General features: G+C 44.5%; 1 protein-coding gene across 1 annotated transcript in view; it reads left to right on the top strand.

Moving 5' to 3' along the window:
- Dnah8 (dynein axonemal heavy chain 8) overlaps window positions 1–24352 on the top strand; it is a 211128-nt gene that overhangs the window by 176004 nt on the left and 10772 nt on the right. Inside the window, exons 87-90 of the mRNA XM_051187064.1 lie at window positions 2684–2844; window positions 14397–14553; window positions 16339–16491; window positions 17537–17726. Coding sequence (XP_051043021.1) covers window positions 2684–2844; window positions 14397–14553; window positions 16339–16491; window positions 17537–17726 — 661 coding nt within the window. The remainder of the gene's footprint in view (window positions 1–2683; window positions 2845–14396; window positions 14554–16338; window positions 16492–17536; window positions 17727–24352) is intronic.

Genomic DNA, 24352 nt, shown 5'->3' with positions numbered 1-24352 from the left:
CTGCTGATTGACAGCCCTCTGCACTTGAGGCCCCAATCTGTGGTTCGCTGACCTCTGCCAACCTCTCTCCCATAGTCACTGCTCTCTGCCTTCCCCATTGTGCAACCACCACCTGCCTCTATCTCTCTCTGTCTTGTCCTTCCCTTCACTCTTTCTAATTCCTCTCACGTATTCCTCTATTAAGCTCCAACTTGTTCTAGATGTCCCCTCAGTAGTACAGGTCACATGGCTCTCCTACTAAGCCACTTCTTTTAAAGGTCCTGCCAGTTGCCAGTGGTTTCATGGGCTGTGGTCAGTCTAGACCCAGATTATAGAAGCTGCATTCCTTTGTACCTGCCAAAATCTCTGCCATGGTTTGAATGAGAAATGTCCCCAGGAAATGGTGCTATTTGGTTGTGGAACCTTTAGAAGACACAATTTTGCTAGAGGAAGTCCATCCCTGAGGAAGGCTTTGAGGGTTTATTGCCTGACCCCTCTTCCTGCTCTCCCCATTCCTGTCTTTCTGCTTCGTGTATATGGATGAAGTGTGACCTCTCTGCCTCCTGACAGCCATGCCAGCCTTCTCCACCATTGTGGACTCTATCCTTCTTTGTGACTTTAAGCCAAAACAAACCCTTTCTTCCCCAGGTTGCTTTTGATCAGGGTATTTCATTGTGACCACAACATCAACAAATGAAGATACTAATAGAGTAATTTAATGTAGATCTCATATTTTGTACTTTATTAGTATCCTCCGAGTACTCTTCATGCCTGGCGAACCTCAGGGATCTGGCGTGTAAAATCCACATACTGGGGTATATATAACGCAAGCAATGGGGAAGCACAGGGCTAAGACTCGTTTTGCTTCTATAGCTACTATGGCCACTTGGTGCAGTCATTTGTTAGGTAACAAATGTACTATGGAGCCAAAGCTTTCATCCCGGGATATGTTCTTGCAACCTAAGCCACCCACCTCACTAAACAGCTCATTTGTCTTCATGATGACTATACGTACAGCGCCACCTTCTTTAATAACTTGAAGTCGCTCCCAAATTCTTAGATTAAACTGTGCTCATCACCCCACGTCCAGCCATCCATCATAGAACTCTCCTCACTTTCCCATTCTCCTCCCTCCCCTCAATGCTTTATTTACTCTAGGTTTCATGACTTCTGTCAACCCATCTCACACTTTGGCATCTCATATTCTAGATCTTTACTGATGTGCCTCCTCTCCCCAGCAAAGTCCTGATCCAAAAAATAAAATAAAATAACAAACAAACAAAAACCCTTTCATTGGAGATTTCTCTCCAAACCTCATCCTTGCTAAGTCCTTACCTGGCATCCACCTGGCCATCCCTTCCCTCCTGGCATAAGCCCTTTGTGCCCTTTGCTTATTTTTATGCCCTTCTGGCTCTCGCCTCAGTGCACCTCATATTAGGGAAATTGTTTCATAACTGGCATGTCCCTCTGCCAGGTCATGAGCTCCTTGAGTGAAAGGACTGTGTGTCTCTCTCCTTTGCGTTCTGTTCTGGTTCCTAGCTCTGTGCCATGAACACAGGGATTGAATAGAATGAAACTGAAGCAAATAGAGCTATGGAGAAAACCAGGGCACAGTATTTCAGAATAATCACTAGATCTAAGAAGAGCTGCAAATGGTGACGGAGGGGCTGAGTGGGCAGACACAGTCCAGTCTTCTCCAGCCCTAGCCTCCCTTCCTTCCTTGTCCCATTACCTCCCTCCATACTAGGAAAATCACCCTGCTAGGTACAGAAGGTGTTGCCTCCAACCAGCTCAGGCATTCAACATCTCTTTTTCCCACCTTTTCAAAAGAAGTCTGTTCACACCGAGTGTATTTGTTCTCTGGCAGTTTTGTTACAGATAATCAATCAATTCATATGGGATGAGAAAAGGGCTAGCAACAATGGAGGCTGGGCAGCAGATGCGTTCGCTTCTGGTGGCTAGGGACAGAACTTAATTAACAAAGGGAGCTCAGGGTGAGAGGGCAGGTGCTGAGAAGTGTTTGTGGCTGCATTGTTGGTGCTTAGTGTCTGTGAGTGAAACTGTGTAGACACAGCCCAGAAGAAGAGCCTTGCCCAGGGAGATGTGAGACCAAGAAGATGCTCGGGTGCCCTCATGGCTGCAGGTGGACCCCAAGGTAACCGGATTACTCCTGGGTAGAATGACGTGAACTCACCATGTAGTTTACCATGATCTTGAACCTCTGACCTTCCTGACTTTACCTCCAAACTACTGGGATTAGAGCAGTGTACTGCCACATCTGGTTAAGCCACGCTGCAGATGGAACCCAGTGCTTTGTGGATGCTTCACAAGCACTCAGCCAACCGAGCTATATCCCACTCCGTTCTCTCCACCATTCTCTTTTTCATTGAACTCAGGTTTTCCTCCATGCTAAGTATATGCCCAGCCACTTCTAGCCATGCTCCACCTCCAACCCCCACTCTGGCTGGATTTCCTCTTGGGTACCAACCAGAGTCCTGTGCAGCTTCTCTTTTGTGGATTATCTCTTTCCTTTCTCTATATGATAATTATTCTGTTGATAGTTTTGTTAAGATGCTTTCAAAACCAACAGTTAAAGAAAGAAAGAAACCCTATTAAAATGGAAATAAGCCCCCTTCATCTGATCTTGGGCCTTTTCATCAATTTTATTTTTTATTTTTTATTTTTTTTTCTCTCTCTCATACAGGTCTGGTTCAGTGAGAAGATGTTTGAGCCCTCATTCTGTTTTTACACTGGATATAAAATTCCTGTGTGCAAAACCTTGGATCAGTATTTTGACTACATCCAGTCTCTGCCATCCCTAGATAATCCAGAAGTGTTTGGGCTCCACCCTAATGCTGATATCACGTGAGTTCTTGGCATTTTTTTCTCCCTTTTTTAAATTTGAAGGTGTCATTTGTAACTCAGCCTGGCAAAAAACTGCATTTCATTTTCTCCCTTAATCTCTCTCCTTTTCTTTCTTTTTATTTTACTGTGAAAAATAGTGTTGCTTCCTGTCTTCCAATTACAACTCTGTCACAACTCAGCCTGCCCTCCCCTAGCTAAATCCCAATGTCCTGGCGTTTATGACAACTTGAAAGCTGTAATTTATGCGTTGATTACTTCTCTGTCATGTTTCCCTTTTAATCGATGCTCTCCATTGATAGTCCTCTCCCCGCTCCTTACCTCTTTCTCCAAATGCCCATTAAACATATACCACTTGGGATTAGAGAGATGAGTAAATGGTTGAAAGTACTTGCCTCTCTAGTAGGATGATCCAAGTTCAATTCCCAGTATCCATGTCCATTGGCTCACAACCACCTGTAACTCCAAGGTATCTGTCTCCTTCTCCTGGCCTTCTTGGGCAGCTGCACTCACATGTGCATAGCCACCCATAGACACATATGAAAGGGCAAGGCACATACAGACAGAGTCCTGTCTGACCCTCTCCATGATGGACTATCTCTTCTCATGCTTGCTCACCCACAACCTTATGGTCATGAGCTCCTCGTGGGCATATACCCCAGAGCTCAGTGTGAGGTCCCTGATCCCACAAAGCCATAGAAATGCCCACCAATCCCAAGTGCATTCTTTGGCCCATCCTCTAAATGAAGTTTCTTTTTGGAGAACCCTCTACAGAAAAGCATCACCCCACTCCACCTGCTGACTCAGTTATCCCCAGCTGAATCATTCCTTTGCAAGGTATGGCCTCTGTGTTCCACAGGAGGGAGATTCCTAACTAGAAATAGGGGCATGCTTGCCCTTCTCCCAGTCCGACAGCCATGGATGTAATTTTAATAACTCTTATGTCAAATAAAGGCACTTCCCACCTCAAGACTCTGTTCTTACAAGTGCATCATCTTCCCACCCAGACACAGCATAGCCCCTGGCATGAGATTCTTTTCCCACAGTGGGCTCACCTCCTCTGCACTCTCTAGTCTGGCCCATGACACTTCCCCTTCAGAGAAGCTGTCACCAGCAGTGCTCATTTCAGACCCTGTGACGGAGTGTGATGGCCCTTGGGCATGGCCTGGGACTGCTGCCCTGGGAGGCTCTGTTCAATGAGCTAAAATGCAAGCACAGTGAAGCAAAGAGAAGGGCATCATTGGGCTTCCCAGAACAGCGAGTGAGGCCAAAGAAGTGGTTTTGCTTGAACTGAGGCTTTTTCAAGTTGAGTCAGACTGCATACCTCCTCTGCCCAGAGTCCTGAAGCACTGCCTCATCTTGATGCCCTACGAACATATAACCCAGACCTCTGTTCCAGCCTCCCTCCCTCCCTCCCTCCCTCTCGCTCTCTCTGGCTCTCTCTCTCTCTCTCTCTCTCTGTCTCTCTGTCTCTCTCTCTCTCTCTCTCTCTCTCTGTGTGTGTGTGTGTGTGTGTGTGTGTTTGTGTGTGTGTGTGTGTTGGCATTACCCAGTTCCATTGTTAACCAATGGTTATGTTTGCTTTATGAAATATTGGGTATTTCCTAATCCCAAACAATTTCTGTGCTTAAAAACTGAGTTGATCCCTCCTGTGAAACCCCCAGCGCTTGGTGCTTTTTAGTGTTGCTATTTCTTTGGCATGTTTAGTTCTTTCTATTTCCATTTGCGGTTGAGTTTTATAAATTGTATTCTAAAAGAAAATCACATGTTGACTCTGTGTTTTCATGTTTGCTTACATGGAGTTTTGCAAGGTGGGCTTGCTTTGCTTGAATGTGTGCATACAGTGCCAAGTACATTCAGTATGTTTATTGTGGAAGTGTGTGCATATCTCTAGCTCTGTAGGCCTCGGTCTGAAATCCAGTAGCTTGCAGCCTCTGTAGTCTCTCTCTGAAAGGGACATTCTAGCTCTCTTAAAATAATTTGTCAGGCAGGTATGGCCAACTAATTTGCTACAATTATTTCATGTATTCCCAGAGAAACCATGGGGGGCTACCTTGACATTAATACAGGTGTGTGCCATGCCACACACTGGGGTTCTCTTTCACAGGGCTCAGCTCAACAGATCTCAGTCACTGATGGGAAAAGCTCACTGTGGCAGAGAACCAAATTAACTTCAGAATGCATGAGTACTGGGGGCATTCTTTAATATAGTGTCCTGGTAACAGTGTGACTTCATATCTCCTATTCATGTATTTTTTTTCAGAATCCCCTACATGCATACAATGTATTTTGATCACATTAACTGTCTATTCTCCTGCCCAGTCCCTCCCATGCCCCCCTTTTTTAAAAAATATAACCCACTAAGTCTAGTTAGTTCTGCAGTTTGTGCGTGAGTGTGGAGCCTTCCACTGGAGCACAAACAGCTTACCCCCTACCACCAAATTATTTTCCTCTCCCCTAGCAGCCATCAGCTGTGCGCGTGCGCTACCTCTTTGGCTTTGGGTAGGGCCTTATGGTCTCCTCCATCCATGCTGCAGTGTTGGCTTGACCTTGGGCAGATCTTGTACAGGGATCCACACAAGAACTCAGTTGTCATGAGTTCTTGGGTGCATTGTTCCCCACTCCCCCCCCACCCCATGTTCAGAAGTCTGTTTTTACAGTGGTCGCCTCTGACTGCTGACCCCCTCTCCCTGGACGTCTTCTGAGTTTTGGGGAGATGGTGCAATATAGATGTGCATCCTAGGGCTTGGTCACTGTTGCTGCCAGCTTCTCTGCATTTTGGCCAGTTGTTGAGTCTGTGGGTTAACCATCACCCCATGCACAAGGAGGCCTCTCTGGTGAGGACTAAGAACCTCACTAACCTATCTGTGATGAGGTGGTGGTGTGTGTGTGGGGGGTGAGAGTTGAGTGTTAACCGGGGACCCCCCTACCTATCTGCACCAAGAGCTGAAAGGGGGTAAAGAAGTCTCACCACAGTCTTTTGTATGATTTCTTTCAGGTAACCCCAGCCCCAAACTGAACCCATGACCTCCCCCTCCCATGCTTCTAGCGCTTCTCAGTAGTTCCCAGGGCACATAGAACACAATGCAATGTCTCTGCTACCTCCCCAACCTTATCTAGAGCACCCTTGGAGCCCCATTTAACATCTTAGAGACCCAGACCAGGGATGAGTGGATGCAGGCCTAGATCAGGGATGGTGATGGGGTGCAGCATAGTGACAGGGCAAGTTATAAAACAGGTCTGACAGGATTCCTTGAGTCCAGAGCTAAGGTCTAGATTGTCCTCTTAGCTTATATTCATTCATTGTTGCTCGTGGGTGGTAGAGAGGGTGTGGGAAGTCATCTGACAGGATCATTCCAGGAAGCCTAATCTAACATCTCTCCAAATCTTGCCAAGATCTTTAATCTTTCCTCACACTCAGAGGGACACCCAGGGTGTCTCCTATTGATGGACAACTCTTTCCACTGGCCTGACAGACTAGTGCACTTAGCTCCTCTGGTCTGGCTGAATTCCCATCTTCCAATTTGGTCTCTCCTTGGGATTCTCCCATCCTGCATCCCTCCACTCTGAGCTTCAAGCCCTGTTTCTAGTTCCTGCTGTGCCCAGGCAGTCATCTTATGCCACAGCTCTGTGTTTGGAAAGTTTCCTGACCACTGTTTTGGGCCTCATTCTCCTTGCCTCTAGGCCCTGAATATCTAGTGACTAGAATTAGCCTTCAATTATCCTGCTTTTATTTTTTTCAGAGGCTTCTGCCTCCTGCTCCCTTGCTGTCCCGCAGTGGCCACCAGGAGGCAGTAAGCAATAAGGGACACAGTTTCCAGGCTACAAGGTGCTTCTGCTGTACACAGTCTGGGATGGTGGGGATAACATAGGGTTCAAGAATGAGACAGCATGTGAGGGGAAGTTAGAGTCCCATGTGGGGTGTGTTGAAGTAATGGTTGAAGCCACGAAACAAGAAAGGCTCTACAAAGCAATGGCCTAATCAGTCTGTGTGGATGTTCCCTGTCAGAGGAAATCACGGCTTTATCTGACTGGCCATGCCGTTCAACAGTAATCTTGCTTCTACATAGTCCCATGGGTGTCATGGACCATGGTGAAGAATTGCCCCCTGTTTATGAGGGCCTGCCTTCTGAAGTTCACATCCATAAATTTCTAAGGAGAGAAATCTGTAGAAGAGAATCACTAGTCTTCCTCCTTGGTCTCTGAAGGAGGGGAATCACACTGAATTAAATGCTTTAAAATAAGTAAAATCTCTCCCAAGAGGTTAGCTATCTTGGTGACAGAAGCTATAAAAATGCACAGTGTATACACATTTTATTATCTAGATTTATAAGTTACCAAATACTCTGCAAATTCCTCTATCTTGATGTCAAAGGCAGTTATTTATTTTGGCTCTTTTTCTCATTAGTGGGTTATGCATATTTTTCTACTTTCTGAAATTTATCAAATGCCTCATTACAACTTTTCCATTCATTTCTATGCTCCTTTTGGAATTAACTGGCAATTTTTGAGTTTTAGATTTTTTAAAAAAGAAATTATGCTCATTGATATTTCATGTGCTGATCTGGAAATAACTGTGTGCTAATACCTCATTAGGTGTTTGATTGTTTATTTTATAGGCAGCGCTGTCTTCGTGTTGGTTTGCATTTCTGTTATTCATGACTTCCAATTCCCTGAACCACTAAGCTAGAATGGCTAAATCATTTCTTTTCTTACCTTTACTCCAAAGAGAAATCTCCAAGAAGTAACTCAGGACTAAAGTTCCTGGATTGTGATAATCTTCATGCTTCACCTCGGAGCATCTGTGGAGACTGTTTTCCCTAAAGCTCTTGGGCTTTTGAGGCACGGAGAGGTATTTGCAGATCTCCTTCAGAGCTAGCTGACTAGGCGCCTTGCCTTTTGTATCTCTGCAGACATAAAAATCACACTGTGGAAAAAGAAATGTAAGTCGTACAACCCTGGAATGCTAGGCAATGGCATTCCGTGCCTAATAAAATGGGTGATGGAGTGACTGTCTTGCTTGCCTTGCCTTGCTGTCTGACACTCAAAGTGGGTCAACTCTTGAGGGTTCTTTAGTAATACCTGTGTTCTGAGGACTCCTCTTAGATAGCCTCATAATGAATAAAACTACCCACCATGAAAGTGATTTTGTAGGGGAGATGTAGCAGAGGCAGCTGCAACATTTCTGTCAAGATCCTCTCCAGGGACGCCTGTGAACTTGACCAGAGCCCTCAGAGAACAAAATGGCCCTGTCCATGGCTGTGTACACAGCTGGCCCTCAGGCAGTGGTGTGCAGGCCAGTGGGGATGCAGCAGCGATGCACAGCATGCATCCAGAGGGGGTGTGAGACTGGAGGCAGCTGAGAGAGCTCCTACAAGCCCTCAGACACCAGTCATTCTATATTTTATTTGTAGATAGACCAGGCAGGGCAGAATGACCTTCTTAGCAAGAGTGGAAATTTACTGTGGCTTTCTTTCTTTAGCATTAGGAGATCTGTGTTGATGATATAATTACAAAATAGCTCCCTTCGTTTTGAAATTTGACTCTCTGACTCCCCTGTGGTTTGGAGGGGTAATATGTAAAGATGTTTGCAGTTCAGTCCTTGAATTTTGAAGTGCGGCACAATCTACAGTTTTTGAAAGCCATGCAAAATATGAGAAAAGTACAAATAACTCAGAGGGAGAGAAAATAGGCCATGACAACATAAATTTAAATTCCTAACAGTTAAGGAACCAATGATATATATTTACCTTTCTATATGTATTATGTATGTGTGTATATGTGTGTGTGTGTATATATGCATGTTTTTCATCTTTTGCTTTAGGTTGAGAAATGTCAGGAAGTGGAAAAACTTGTAATAATAATTCCCTAAATGTTTATCATAAGAAGGGGCAGATAATTAAATTTTCATGCCCTTTAAATATTGGAGAATTGCTCTCCTTTGTATTTGAAGTTTAATAAGATTCCAACAGACTGGCTTCAGTTCAACAAACAAATATTTATTGAGAACTTACTGTCTGGGCAGCTTTGGAACATGAGGATGAGGAAAACGCAGTTCTCATCTTCCGAGTTCATTATCTATTAGGGAAACGGAAGAATGGTAAATACGTAAGACAATCTGATAAACTCTAAAATCAGGTTACATATACATTGCCATGGTGTATATGCCCCATACAGGCAGAGAAAGAGAGAGAGAGAGAGAGAGAGAGAGAGAGAGAGAGAGAGAGAGAGAGAGAGAGAGAGAGAGCTCCAATAAATCCCAATTTAGGGATCAAAGACAGCTGATGACAGAAGCCCTATTCAAGTTTGTGTTAGAGGATGTGCCATTGTCAGTTTAGGAGTAGGGCAAGAGTGAGGAGGTAGCTTTATCATGGGGAGAGAAGGAAAAATGCAAGGAAGAATACAATGGGTGGTAAGGACCAAGACACAGTGAATGGAGCAGTCAAGGAGAGGTGGGAAAAAATAAACCTGTGCAGGATATCTGAAATGTACAGTTCATCCAGAGCATGGGAAGTGGTGCCTACAGAAAGGAGATGTGACCAAGGTAGGTGCAGAGGACCTGGGTTTGGTTTCTAGCACCCACACTGGGCAGCTTACAGCCACCTGCAAAATTCCAGCTCCAAGAGATCTGGTGCCCTCTACAGGTGCCTGTAGACACGTGTGCATACACATACAGACACACATAAATAAAAATAAAATTATTCGTTTTTGAAAACAGTAGGGAAGAGGATGGGAGTGGGTGTTGGAAATGATCAGGAAGTAGGGGGTGGAAGCCAAGAGCACCTGGGATGCCGTCTGAGGATTCTAAATTGGCAGTTGGCAGCATTGGAGACATGAGGGACAATTCAGGTGGGGGGGGGTCACAGGGGAATGAGGATAGTAGATCTGGTGTGAAAGTGTTTAGTGTAAGACACTGAGAGCTTGGGAGTGCATGCGGGGTGTTCAGGAGAAAGTTGGGGGATTTTAATATTGCGGAACATGGCCTGATCTTAGCTGTGCTCTGTAGTAAGGCAGCCATGGTAGCCTCTCCGTTTTTTTTTTTTTTTTTTTTTTTTTAAGAGTGTTTCATCCATGTCTTTTGTCTTCACTGCATCTAAGCCCAGAGGGAGGTAATGGACTCACGTGAATCACACACGATCTAAATTTCTGAAACCTGTGTATAATAACTTGTAGATATTAGACTGTGACTCATTTCCTTTTGTTGTCTCATTTGCTGTTTGCATAGACTTTGCTTGCCCTGAGTTATTTGTACTTTTGTTAGACTTTACATGACTTTTAAACTTGAACCATGTTATATGTCAAGAGAAGTAAGGCATACATGCATGCATACACATGCATGCACACACACACACACTTGCACACATGGATTGCACTCAAAACTCAGGCATGGATTGCAGATGCTTTCTGTACCATTTTATTAAAATGCTTCATTCCCACCTGACCTCATATGTTCAGTTATATGTGCCTTCCCTACATCCCTTTTTCCACCATTAGAATAAATGTGTTTTGATACATTCTAACCCCCCCCCACTATCTAAGTAGGGGTTGCTCACATCAAAAAAGTAATTTCAGTTAATAAATTTTCATTTATTAAAAATCAACTTTGGCTGGGTGGTAGTAGAACATGCCTTTAATCCCAGCTCTCAGGAGGCAGAGGCAGGCAGATCTCTGTGAGTTCGAGGCCAGCCTTATCTACAGAGTGAGTTCCAGGGCAGGCTCCAAAGCTACAGAGAAATCCTGTCTCAAAAAAACAAAGCAAAACAAAACAAAATAAAACAAAAAAATCAACTTTGGGGGCTGGAGAGATGGCTAGGTGGTTAAAGTGTTTACTGCTCTTCCAGAAGACATGATGAGTTTGCCTCCCAGCACCCATGTCAGGCAGGTTACGACCACCTAGCTTCAGGGAACCATCTTCTGACCTCCATGGGCATTGTGTGCGCACACACACGTGCACACACACGTGCACACACACACACACACACGTGAATACAAATACAAATGTTTGTTTTTTACTTTTGTTATTTTGAAATTCACACATGTAAGGGTAAGATGGATATGATTCCCAAACTTAGGGTAGAATGACAAACATCCATTCTAACATGAGAGCCCTTACAGTGACCACACAGGCAGGAAACTCAGTTTGTAAGATGTGATACCTCGTGCACTCACCATGGCTACAGCTTCCTGTAAGTTTGTGCACACATCTGGGTCCACATGTGGCATTGCACGTGCTCATCATGTCAGGTAGGAATGCTGGAGACAGGGGTGTGTCCCTTCAACTCCATTCACCAATGAGGTGAAGCACAGATCCACAGGGGGCCCTCTGTTTTCCTCAGAACTCAGTTCCTTCACAAGCAGAAGGTAGGATAATGCTATCAGTAGCTCCTTGGGTGTCTGGCAGTGACCGCATCCTCGGGTTCCACAGAAGGATGTTTAATTCACACCTAGGAGTGCTGAGAGAAAATGGTGTCATTCTCTACCCCATACTGAAGAAAAACATCAGCCATCAGCTGAGGGCCTTTCTGGCTGGTGTGGTTTGTGAGGTCCATTTTAATGTCCCCAAACATTTACCACTGATTCATCCCAGACAGATTGTTTGCACCTGAGATGGGCTCTGCCTATGGGAGTAGGATGGTGTCTATTTCTAAAAAAAGAAAATGGTTTTGCAAGTTTGTTATAAAATCATATTTTTCTAATACACTGCCTTGAAAGTCAAACCTTTTTAGGCTAAACAATACAGAAGAAAACGGGGGGGAAAAAGTAATGATTATAGAAAATGCTTATCGTGCAGAAACACCACTGTCAAAATACCCTTCTAGACTTTTTGGATTTGTGGGGTTGTTGTTGTCTGAGATAGGGTCTCTGTAGCCTGGAGTATGCTGGAACCCACTATGCACAACAGGTTAGACTTAAGCTCATGGCTGTCTTCCTGCCTCAGCTTCCCAGCTGCTGAGACCATAGGCATGACTATGATATTAGTCCTGGCTTATAACTGATTTTGTAGCACCCTATTTCATTATGAATTCTAGATGGGATCTCCCTGTATCAACTATAAAGCTTTCTATAGGCCTTTAGTCAGATTTATTTTTAGAAATACAGTTACATGATTATTTAAAAACTTATTTATCGCATTTGGAGTGTACATGGAGTAAATATAAAAGAACATTTAAACTGTTTAAAAATATAAAGAGTCGTTGGGCAGTGGTGGCTCATGTCTTTAATCCCAGTACTCTGGAGGCAGAGCCAGGCAGATCTCTGTGAGTTTGAGGCCAGCCTGTTCTACAGAGTGAGTGCCAGCACAGTCAGAGATACACAAAGAAACCCTGTCTCGAAAAACAAAACAAAACAGAACAAAAAACAAAAAAGAAAAACAAATAGTCAACATAAGATGTTGCCATTCTTTTGCTTTTAAAAATTATGTGTGTGCACACATGTGTGTGGTATATGCATTGTGTGCACAAGTGTGTATGGTATATACATGTGGGCATATATGTTATGGGTTCACTTGTCCATGCATGGAGATCAGGAGTCAACATTAGGATTTTTTTTTTGAGACATCTCTCTCTAAACCTGGAGCTTACCATTTTGGCTAACCCCAAGATCTGCCTATCTCTACCCTCATCCCCAGTGCCAGTGCTACAGACATACAGAACCATGCCAGGCTTTTAGTGTGAATGCTGAAGATCAAACTCAGGACTTTATCTTCCCGCAGCAAACACCTTGTCCACTGAGCCATCTTCCTAGTCCCAGATGTTGCCATTTTTATACTGATGTTTCTTCGTGTTTCTGTTTTTCCCTCCTTTTTGTCCCTTTGCCAACTCTGTTTCTCCTCACTTCAAATTTGCAAGTCATACTTTGTGTGTGTGTGTGTGATGTTTTGTTTGTAATCTTACAAATAAAGCTTGCCTGAAGATCAGGGTGCAAAGTTAGCCACAGCCACAGAGGCCAGGCAATGGTGGTATACACATTTAATCCTAGCAGCCACACTAGTTAGCCATAGAAGCCAGACAGTGGTAGTATATGCCTTTAATCACAGCAGCCAGAGGAGATAGGAGCATTGCAGTCTGAGGTTTGGTGGACAGCAGTGTGGTCTAAGGATATGGTCTGAGAACAGGATCACCCCTTCAGTCTGAGCATTGATAGAGGTGAGAACTCTCTGGTGGCTGGCCACTTTGCTTTTCTGATCTTCAGGAAAGCTTTATTTGTTAGATCATAAACAAAATATCCCCAAAACATACATTTATTTTAAGTGATCATAACTTCTTGTAAGTCCAGCTCCAGGGGATATGATACTCTGCCTGGCCTCTGTGAGCGCCACACTCACATATGCATATATACACATACACAGACATATATGCGTAGATACAAATAAGTAAGCAAATTCTTAAGGAAAATTAATTCAAACCACTCCCCTCCTGGCAATTGTGTATTTTAATTTTGTCTTTTTTTTTTTAACCTCACAATTGACTTATAGTTATTGTCTTACCCTGTAATAGTTGTTTAGGTTTGCCCAGGCATTGGCCCATTCTTTTCTACGTTTCAAAACTTGCATGGGAATCGCCTTTCTCCCCTCTGAAGTGTGTTCTTTAGAATCTTCCCAAGTGGCAGCCTGATGGTGGCCCCCTCCTCTGTGCTTCTCTGAAGATACTTTATTGTTGTCCTCCTCCTACATTTCTGAAAAAAAAAATCCTTTTAATGAAGTATAATCTGCCCCCTTAAATTCCCTAAGTTTAAATAGAGAATCAAAGTAGAGTAAATTTACCGAGTTGTGTGACCATCCCTGCTGTCAAATTCTAGACCATCTCTATTCCCCAGACAGAAACCTTGTACTTCACTCCTACCTCTGGCTCCCACCCAGCTGATGATCTGTTTCCTTGTCCCCTCCCCTTGACATTTCCAATGCTGCTGTACCCAGCATTTTATGTGGGTGCTGGAGATCTGAAATCTGGTCCTCACTCTTGCACCATAATCACTTTACCAACTGAGTCATCTCTTCAGGCCTGGCTGAGTGAACCTTCTAGTGGGCAGCTGCATTTGGGTAGGTGGGGCAGATGGACAGCAGTGGATCACCATGGGAATCAGAATACACAAAACCAAACAGACTAGACCAGGAAGGTTTGAATAGCACATAATCCAATGAGGGGGAAAAATTAGTTCTCTTCGATGTAATGGATTGTTATATGCTGGTAGATGCTTGTGCCCAGTTCTTGAGCCAGGGAGGATAGACGGTGTGCTCATGTTGAGCCCAAGCTGCTTGTGTAAGCAAGTAACAGTCAAGGCAAGTTAAGTCACCAAAGACACTTAAGGAATCTCATTATCTGGAGGTGAACCACTGCTGTGTGCTGCTGTTCTTGATGTCACACTAGAAGCCAATAGAGATCCAAGTGTTCCTGTTCCTATAGGTTAATGGTGAAGCTTCTTTCCTTCTCTTCCTTTTTCTTCTTGTGCCTGGCTTTGTCTTAAGAGATCCCCTCAGCACACTTTGGGTTGTGCAGTTGATTACCTCTTAGGCTGCACTTGCCTCTTTCACTCTGAGCAGTCATTCTTTCCATCAGGTATCAGAGTAACACAGCATCTGATGTCCTGGAAACCATCACCAACATTCAACCCAAAGAGAGTGGTGGTGGTGTGGGCGAGACGCGGGAGGCCATTGTCTACAGGCTGTCTGAGGACATGCTGAGCAAGCTGCCACCTGACTATGTGCCTCATGAGGTAAGGCATGCATGCCCTTGGAGCTGGGCAAGATCCTGGCAGCTGGGGTAGGTATCTCCCTGCTCCCTGCCCCACCGAATATCACACATTTCAATCATTCCTGTGGAAGGAGTACACCTCCCATTGTGTGGGCCCTAGGGATCAAACTTAGGTGGTTAGCTTTGGCTGCAAGCATCTCATCAACCCTTCTTTCTTTTATTTTATAGAATCATGTTATTGAAAATGTAGCAGTCAAGTGAAATCTGTAAATTGAGAGCTAATTATGCCATTAGCTTCCACAGTACAAATGGAGCCCCATTACTGTAGACAGCCGCTCCCAGAAGTATTGTGAGACTCATGCAGGAGACCACAGCATGCCTCCGATTTTATTAATAAACAGTTTGTGCTGGAATCATAATCATGCATGAAATATAGTCGACATTAAAAGTGTACTCTCTTCTAGGGTATCCCCCCTTTTGTTACAATTATTACTTTTTTTTTTAATTATGAAGAAATTGGTCATGCTATGTTGCCTGGGCCAGCCTGGAATTCTTGGGCTCAAGTGATCCTCCTGCCTTTGCCTCCTGAGTAGCTGGGACTACAGATGCAAGTGTGCCCAACAAGGCTCTCTACTAAAATCTGCCGCTGGGAGCTGGAGAGAGGGCTCAGCAGTTAAGAGGACTTGCTGTCCTTTCAGAGGACCTGGGTTCTGTTCTCAGCACCCACATCAGATAGCTCACAGCTCGCCATAACTTCAGTGCCAGGAAATCTGATTCCTCTGCAGGCACCTGCATGCACATGGTGCACATACACACATGTAGATGCCAGCATGTCCCATTTGTGGGGCTGAAGTGGTCTTTTTGTGATCTCTTGTTCCCCACAGGGTAGTCATGAACAGAGGGTGCTGTGTGTATATCTAGTCCCCTAGGCTGAAGAGTTCAGGATGGAGACTGAAAACACAACAGGGATGTGGCTCAGTTGGTAGAGTGCTTGCCTGCCATGCATAAGGCCCTGGGTTTGGTTCCCAGCACTGTGTGTAACTGGGTATGGTGCTGCACACCTGTAATCCTAGCACTCAAGAGGTATCCATAGTCAACCTCCTCTTAGCATGTATCACTAAACCGAAATGTTACTGTATATTGTCTTATTAATTATTTAATCATTATATTTTATTGAGAGGCTTTGGTATTGATCTCTTTAACGTGGTCAATAAATGATATGTCACTGGGAAAAAGTGACAGGTCTCTTAGTGGCTCTCCACGAAGCTAAATATTTTCACTGATTAGATTATGGAAAGCCGTTTTTAGACTCCATAGCTGAGGAAACCATGATCAGCAGTTAATTGTATTCACTGGTGACTGTTCTGTAAAGATTTAGGCTGTATTAACTTTTTGTGACATTTCTAATAACAACTCTGTAAGGGTAATGGAAACACAAAGTCCTGCTGTACTCCTGTGATGGTTAGATTGCAAAAGAATATTTAGCTGACACTTAGTACTTAATCATTTGAAAGAGGAAATAGGTACAATTTTATTTCAGCTTTTTAAAGAACATTTCCAATTATCAGCTAAGTACAATCAGTAGGATATAAAAGTCATTTAAGTTGAACAGAAGTTTTTGAAGCTCAGAAAATGGGGGATTTAACAGCCAGTCTGGTTCTGCAAGGGATATTTTCTAGTTCATTGGGTCTAGTGGAGTCACATCCAGAGAAAGAGAAAGAATGGAGAACCGGAGAGGTCGTTTGGAAAGGAAATGATGAATGGTTCTTTAAAAAAAGGATTTATTGTATGTTGTACCTTGTTTTAGGTGAAAGCTCGTTTGATAAAGATGGGACACCTTAATTCAATGAACATATTTCTTAGACAAGAAATTGACAGAATGCAGAAAGTCATTTCAATACTCCGAAGTAGCCTGAGTGATCTCAAACTGGCTATTGAAGGAACAATCATCATGAGTGAGGTAGGCATCTCCCTCTTTGGGTTACTTTTTTCTTTTCTTTCTTTTTTTCTTCCTTTCTTCCTTCTTTCCTTCCTTCCTTTCTTTCTTTTTGCATGTATGTATCTGTGTGTGCACACGTTCTTTTGTGTGTGGTTAGACTTATGTGTGTGAGTAGGTGTGCACATGTGTAAGATCCTACACATTGAGGGCAGAGAGCAACCTCAAATGTCATTCCTCAGTTGCCTCATTTTTTTTTATTTTTCATTTTTGTTTTTCAAGACAGGGTTTCTCTGTGTATTCCTGGCTGTCCTGGAACTAGCTTTGTAGACCATACTGGCCTCAAACTTACAGAGACAGATACCTTTGTTTGTGAGACAGAGTCTCTTACTGGGACCTGTGATTTACCTACTAGATTAGGGTAACTGGCTAGTGACCCCTAGAGATCCTCTTGTCTCAGCCTCCCCAGTATTGGGATTGTAATGTACACTCCCACACCCAGATATTTTTATGTGGGTTCTGAGAATCTCAGGTCCTCATGTTTACAAGGTAATCAACTGAGCTATTTCCTGGCTCCCCGGTGATGTTTCCTATTCATGTATTTCTAAAGCCACTGTTTTTTTTTTTTTTTTTTTTTTTTTTTTTTAGTATTTATGCATTTTATATAGATAAGTGTTTTGCCTGCATGTATGTATATGCCCTGTTTATGCACAGTACCCACTGAGTCTAGATGAGGGCACCAGATCCCCTGGAACTGGAGGTATAGACAGTTGTGAGCCACCATGTGGGTGCTGGGAACCAGACCTAAGTCCTCCCCAAGAGCAGCAAGTGCTCTTAACTGCTGAGCATCCATCCAGCCCACAAAACCACTGTTTTAAAAGATCTTATGTATTCCACATGAGTGCAGGTGCCTGTGGAGGCCAGAAGAGGGCATATGACCCCCTGAAGCTGGAATTGCAAGTAGTCATGAGCTACTTGACATGAATGTGGAGAACCAAACTCAGGCTCTTAGTTGCTGAACCATCTCTCCAGCTTCCATAGTCACACACTTTACCCTTGTCTTCTTCAGAACTTGAGAGATGCACTGGACAACATGTATGATGCCCGCATACCTCAGCTCTGGAAGAGGATCTCCTGGGATTCCTCCACCCTAGGCTTCTGGTTTACTGAGCTTCTGGAGCGGAACTCTCAGTTTTCAACCTGGATATTTGAAGGGAGGCCTAATGTGTTCTGGATGACTGGTTTCTTCAACCCCCAAGGTAGGTGCTCATGGGGGAGTGGACTGACAATGTTGTATGCTGAATGTATACTCCATAAAGCTGGGTGGACCTACAGCTGTTGGGTGCTGGGACAGCTTTTCAGATGACTGAGAATACACAGAATCCTTTGAAATTCTTCTTGTCACTTTGACCCCACAGTGCAATAACCAAAGCCTTTCCCCATTTCCTGTTTGGCCATCTGAGTAAGCCATGGCTTGTGGTGAAAGAGTTTTAAAAAAAAAAAGCTTTTTTCAAACTGTAGTTTTTAACTGTTGATGGGAAAGTCAAAACAGGGCTAAGGAGACAGTCATTTGGGAATGTGCTTGCCATACAGGTGTGAGGACCTGAGTTTGATTCTCAGCCCCTGTGTCAACAAATCCAGTCCCGGTGGTGTTGGGAGGGCTTCAGACTGGAGGGTACTGGGGGCTTGCTGGGCAGCCTGGCTAGTCAAATTGACAAGCTCCAGGTTCAGTGGGAGACTTTATCTAAGAAAACAAGGTGAAGCGATGACTCCACTGTGCAAGAGCACCGGCTGCTCTTGCAAAGGACCTGGGTTTGGTTCTCAGCATCCACACAGTGGTTCCAACCATCTGTAACTCCAGTTTCAGAGGATCCAACACCCTCACCTGACCACTGCTAGAACCAGGCACACAGGTGATATACATGCATTCAGCCAAACATTCATATACATAAAATAGAAATAAATAAATCCTTAAAAATTAAAAATAACATGGAGATAGAGGAAATGCCTGACATTGACCTCTGACTTCCATTCATATGTGCACATAGTGTAACATGTGCCCTCCCCAAATAATAGGTAATAGATAAAATGAAAAACAAAAACAAAAAAACCCTAAAGCTTGAGACACCAGAGATGTGCCAAAACTTGCTGGTTAAGTTAGAAAATTAGACTTGAAAAATTGAGTAAGCTTTGGCTGGGAATGGGGGTGGGGATGGGGGTGGAGGTGGAGGTGGGGTGGGGATGTGGGTGGGGGTGGGAATGTGGATGGGGGTGAAGATAGGGTGGGGATGGGGGTGGTCTTCTCTCCTCTCCCTGAAGGTGCTCTGCTGTTCTGCATCATCCATGCTTAGTGCCATGGACCATGTAAGGTCTGGAGAGCTAGCAACATTCTGTCTCATCACAGTGTCCGTAGTTTTACTCCTCAGCCAGAGGAAGGGATTTGGGCATCTTTATGCTCAGCACCCTGATAGTTAAGAAGCATTCATTCTTACTGATTTGGGAGGAATCACTGCTGCTCACAGCAATATGGGTAAATCTCAAAAAAAAAAAAAAAAAAAAAAAAAAAAAGGAAAAGGAAAAAACAAACAAAACAAACAAACAAAAAACAATGCTGAGTGAAGGCAGCCTGATGAAAAGTGCAACACCCTGTAGGAGTCCATTCGTACAAAGGCCAAGGATGGGCACAGTGGATGCAGGAAGCTGAAAGATGGGATCATGGTCTTGCTTTCTAGGAAGGCACAGTGGGACTTCCTGGGATCTGTGATGTACAGTTTCTCCCCCTGCATTTGAGTGACACAGCCCTTTCCTTGGTGACTGTCTACTGAGCCACACACTCTAGGCACTCAGTTACTTCTTATAAATAGAATTTAAGCAACTCTCATGTCTTTTAAGCATGTATTCACTTGTCCTCTCACTTGTTCATTTGTTTGATGCAAATTCTCTTTTAGATTAATTAGTTATTTACTAGATGTGGGATATAGGGTGCATATGTGTCATTGTGTGCGTGAGGGGATGTCAGAGGACAACTTTGTGGAGTTGGTTCTCTTCCTCTGTCTTTATGTAGGCTGTGAGGGTTGAACTCAGTCATGAGGTTTGCTCAGCAAGTGCTTTACCCACTGAGCAATCTTGCCAGCTCTGCTCCATGCATTTCCAAGTGCCTTAACATTTCCTGGGTCTGTGACAGTTTCTATCTTCACAACAAGTTACACAACTGATGCCTTCTTCTGGCCTCCATGGGCACTGAACTCACATGCACAGATACAAATATACACATAATTAAAATTAAAAAGTATTTTAAAGATTTATCTTATTTTACATGTATATATGTGTGCCCAAGTGCATGTATGTACACCATTTCTGTGCAGGTGCCCACAGAGGTCGGAAGAGGGCATTGAGTCTCCTGGAGCAGGGTTATGGGTAGTTAAAAGCTTCCAAACCTGGATCTTCTACAAGAGCAGCAAGTGCTCTTAACCACTGTGCAATCTCAGCGGCCCCTAAATTATTTTTTTGAAAAAAACGAATGGAGATGGGCATATTTCAGTGCAACTCACTGATAAGACAAAACCCGTTTAGATTCTTTACTTCTGCCTCCATGGGGGACTTTTGCCATTTTCCCTCATAGCTGCGACTTAGAAAGTCCACACTAAATTCAAGGCAGCACCTTATCCTTTACAGACACGCACAGCCTCACACACCCACACCCTTATCTATGATTGCTTTCTGCTTGTTGCTTAGAAGCCTGGAGGTCACCTCTTCCTGCACAGAAATCACGTCCCTGCTTTCTTCTCCTCCTCTTGACAGAAGGGACAAATTACTCTCCCGTTCCACATCGGTTGGCCACATTTGAAAAGCGGAGAGCTTCGAGCCCCTCCCCTACTGATATGTGTGCATAGGCAGTGTCCAAACATATAAAGGGTATCTGACATGAACCTCTATTTCCTCTAGTCATCTCCTGAGCCCTGTGGCTTCTTCCCAAGTCACTATGACAAAAACCATTTTATTCCTTTAGTTTAAAACATTTAGGCAAATGACTTTAAATATAACCCCCCCCCGTACATTTAAGTGAAACAGTACTGACAGGCAAAGAGGTTAAAGTTTCATCATAAATGCAAGGAGTTTGGGGTCTGGCAAGGTAACTCAGAAAATAAAGGCAGTTGCCTCCAAGGCTGATGCCTTTAGTTCAAACCCCAGAACCTCCAAATTGTCCTTTGCATGCATGTTGGGTTTTGCACGCCCCATAGGTTAAAAAAAAATGTAATGAATTAAACTTTTCACATGTGAACATTTTCATCACCTTATAATACTTAATCTCTGGGATCTTACACTGTGTGTGGTGTATTTCCCATCAGGCCCCTTCTTCTCAGATGTATGTGACTTTGAGGTCGATGCTACATAAACGACAGGTGACATTCTTCTTTTGCCACCCGACCCCAACCCCGGGCTAACATCCCAGCCAGCACTGTTTACAGCATCACTCTCTTGTCTTGTGACTGGCTTGATTTTTTTTTTTCTTTTTTTAATTTGGTCTGGCATATTTGAAGAGGCTGAGTCATAGAGCACAGAGCCTCACCTGGTATTTTTCAGGCCCCATTCACAGTTATTTCTGTGGCACTTGATGAGCTCAGCCATGTGGACAATTAGACTGGATGATTAAATGGTCACACACGCTGCAGCGGTGACCCTGTGCTGTTTATTTCAGTGGCAAGACTGCTTCAGTGGGCGGGTAGACTCTCCACCAGACTCTGCAGACCTGGGGAGCCTTTCTCTTTAACTACTTTTCCCTGGCAGCTCTGAGCACATGGAGTGCTCAAACTCTTTAAGGCTGTGATTCTCAGAGCTCTCAAAGGAAGTTTCCCCACCCCTATCCCTGTGTATTATTCTCTATTTAGGAGCATCATGTTCACATTCTGGTGTGTGTGTGTGTGTGTGTGTGTGTGTGTGTGTGTGTGTGTGTCCTCTACACGGGGATGTGTCTAAACCAGTAGGGATGAATTATAGGGAGGCAGACTTCAAGCTAAGACATTGACTCCTTAGTGATACCTTCAAATTAATGGCCGTGTTTTGTCATTTGATGCTGGGAATGACTCAAAGGTGTGCTAATGACACGATGGTAGAGGCTGGCCACGCTCACTGGCCTTGCACCTCTGTGTTAGATTGAAATCTGCAGCAACAATCATTTTCCAAATGCTTAATTCAGCCTGGAGCTTGGTGCCATTTAGATGCCCTCCCCTCACCCCCCACACACACACCCGTGTTTTCCTAAGCCATGACAGTCTGTTGCAGCAGATATCAATACCAACTTATTCTTTCCCATGAATCAAGATTCTTCACTTAGCCGGGCTGTTGTTGAAGCGAAGAGATGGGTCCTTTTTGTCCTGTTATCTTGCCTCTGTGTGTGTGTGTGTGTGTGTGTGTGTGTGTGTGTGTGTGTGTGTGTGTGTGTGTGTTCAGAGCAATGCAATTCCAAGTTCTCTTTTTTCCAAGAGTTGCTGTTTGTCAAAGTGGAAAGTGGGCCAAGAGTTCATAGACTTTCAGGATTGGAAAGGAACCAGGAAAAACTTCTTGTCTCTCGTCAATTCTTTGGCTGTTTCCTCATGCCCCTGTGCCCAAATCTCAGAACTGCACAGGGACCCACTGTATTCAGTGAAAAGCCTCAGCGTGGGTGACAGGCAGTTCTACCTGCCTTCGGACTAGAGGAGCTTTTAGCACTGGCTTTGGTCATAGTCATAGCCATATCTCCCAAAACTCTAGTCTTACGCATGGCTACCAACTGTCTAGTCCTTTGTAATTTGGCCAGCCATCAGGAACCACCAAAACCACTATCTCCAAGGCCACCTCCACCTAATGACATATCTGCTAACTTCATTCCCTTAACTGTAGCTAGGGTGTCAAATCGAGCATGTATGTGTGCCAGATGCATTCTGGTGTCCACACAGGCCAGAAGGGGGCTTTTGATACCCCTCCTCAAGGTGGAGTTATAGATTGTTATGAGGCACACATTGTAGGCTCTGGGAACCCACCTCCAGTCCTCTGGAAGAGCAATAAGTGCTATTAACTGCTGAGCCATCTCTCCAATTCCTGAAAAGTCTTTTAGAGTCGGGCTTCCATCCCTGAACTTCCTTGGTTCTCTTCTTGCCCCTCAGACCTCTTTGTGACTTTTCCAAGCAGGCTCTACCTTGTGACTCGGCTCTTCTCACAGGTGTGGCTGGCTGTTCATCTCTCCGTGTGATTGACTCAGTGCCAACAGCCAGCGTAGGAAGTTCTGTTCTCCAGTGGTCTCCCCACTGCAAATCTGGTCATCTTTTCCCTAAGCCGTTCTCATGAAGATCCTGATGGCTCCTTGTGCATCATCCTCCAGAATGCACAAAAATTGGACTCTCCACCAAATAGCTTGGAAAAGGGAGCGTAGGAACACATGATCCCAGAAGAGAAAGAGATGGGAAGGTCATGAGTAGTAACAGAGGCTGCCAGAGGTCAAGCCAGATGGGCCCCAAATGGCTGGATGAATTTCTCAGCAAGATCACAGTTGGAATAGAAGTCCCAGGGGTGCAGGGGGAACTTGAGGGGTCACATTTTAAGATGAGTAGGTGAGTAGAGGAAATGGAAAGAGAGAAAAGGAAGGGAGGGAGGAGAGAAGGGATGAGACGGGGGAGGGGAGAGAGAATTTATATGGGTGATGTGGTAGGTATTCTGAAGAAAAGATATATATCAGAGGACATTTGTAAGATTTCTCTTTTAATGATAAGAGAAGCTCATTCAAATGCTGGTGGAGGGAAGGAGGAGAGGGCACGGAGGGAGAAGGAGAGGCAGGGCAAGGATACCAGCTATGGAGTTAGGAAAGGTGGGAGGGATGTGTATGTCAGTGCAGGGCCAGTGGGTGGGCACCTGGCCACCTCTCCCATTGTAACAAGAACAGCAGGGAAAGACTGGTCATAGATGCTGTGCTGGATGGTTGTGTGTCAACTCGACACAAGCTAGAGTCATCTGAGAGGAGGGAGCCTTCAACTGAGAAATTGCCTCCATAAGATCCAGCTGTAGACAAGCCTGTAGAGCATTTTCCTAATTAGTGATTGATGTGGGAGGGTTCAGCCCATTGTGGATGGTGCTGTCCCTGGACTGATAGTCCTGGGTTCTATAGAAAAGCAGGCTGAACAAGCCAGTAAGCAGCACCCCTTCATGGCCTCTGCATCAGCTCCTGCCCCCAGGTCCCTGCCCTGATTGAGTTCCTGACCTCACTTCCTTCAGTGATGTGGAAATATAAGCAAAAAACCTCTTTTATCCCCTAGTTACGTTTTTGGTTACAGTGTTTCATCACAGCAATAGAAACCCTAACTGAGCCAGGATTTGGTGTGGCATGCCTTTTAATCTCAGCACTTGGGAGGCAGAGGCAGGCAGATCTGTGTGAGTTTGAGGCCAGCCTAAAGTCTACAGAACTAGTTCTAGGACAAGCTCCAAAGCTACAGAGAAACCCTGTCTCAGGGAAACAAACAAACAAAAGCAAAACCCTAACTGAGTCAGATGCTCACAGTGGTGCAGGTTTGGTGCTAAGAGACAAAGGGAATTTTCTATCCTCCACTTAAAGGCAGAGGCAAGATTTTGTTGGGGGCAAGAATTTCAGGAAAGTGACAGAAGATGGGGGAAGAGGTCTGGTAGAGACAGGGAAGGACATCAGGGGCTTTGAAGCCCACCGTGGTTCTTCACAGCAGCTGCATGGTACTTGCTGAGCGTCTCTGGGTTTATCTGTGATTGGGGCTTGCTCTGGAAAGTAGTGAGAAGGGAAGATCTGATGAGGCAAGAAAGGTGGTAGAGCTGATTAGTTACAGATGTTGTGGTCGTGGCAAGCAAGATGGCTCCGTGGCAACAAGAATGCACTTGCCACCAAGGC

This window comes from Phodopus roborovskii, unplaced genomic scaffold (assembly GCF_943737965.1).
Source record: "Phodopus roborovskii unplaced genomic scaffold, PHOROB, whole genome shotgun sequence".
Taxonomy (NCBI): domain Eukaryota; kingdom Metazoa; phylum Chordata; class Mammalia; order Rodentia; family Cricetidae; genus Phodopus; species Phodopus roborovskii.
The sequence above is the reverse complement of the archived record's forward strand: the minus strand, read 5'-3'. Positions and strand labels throughout refer to the sequence as shown.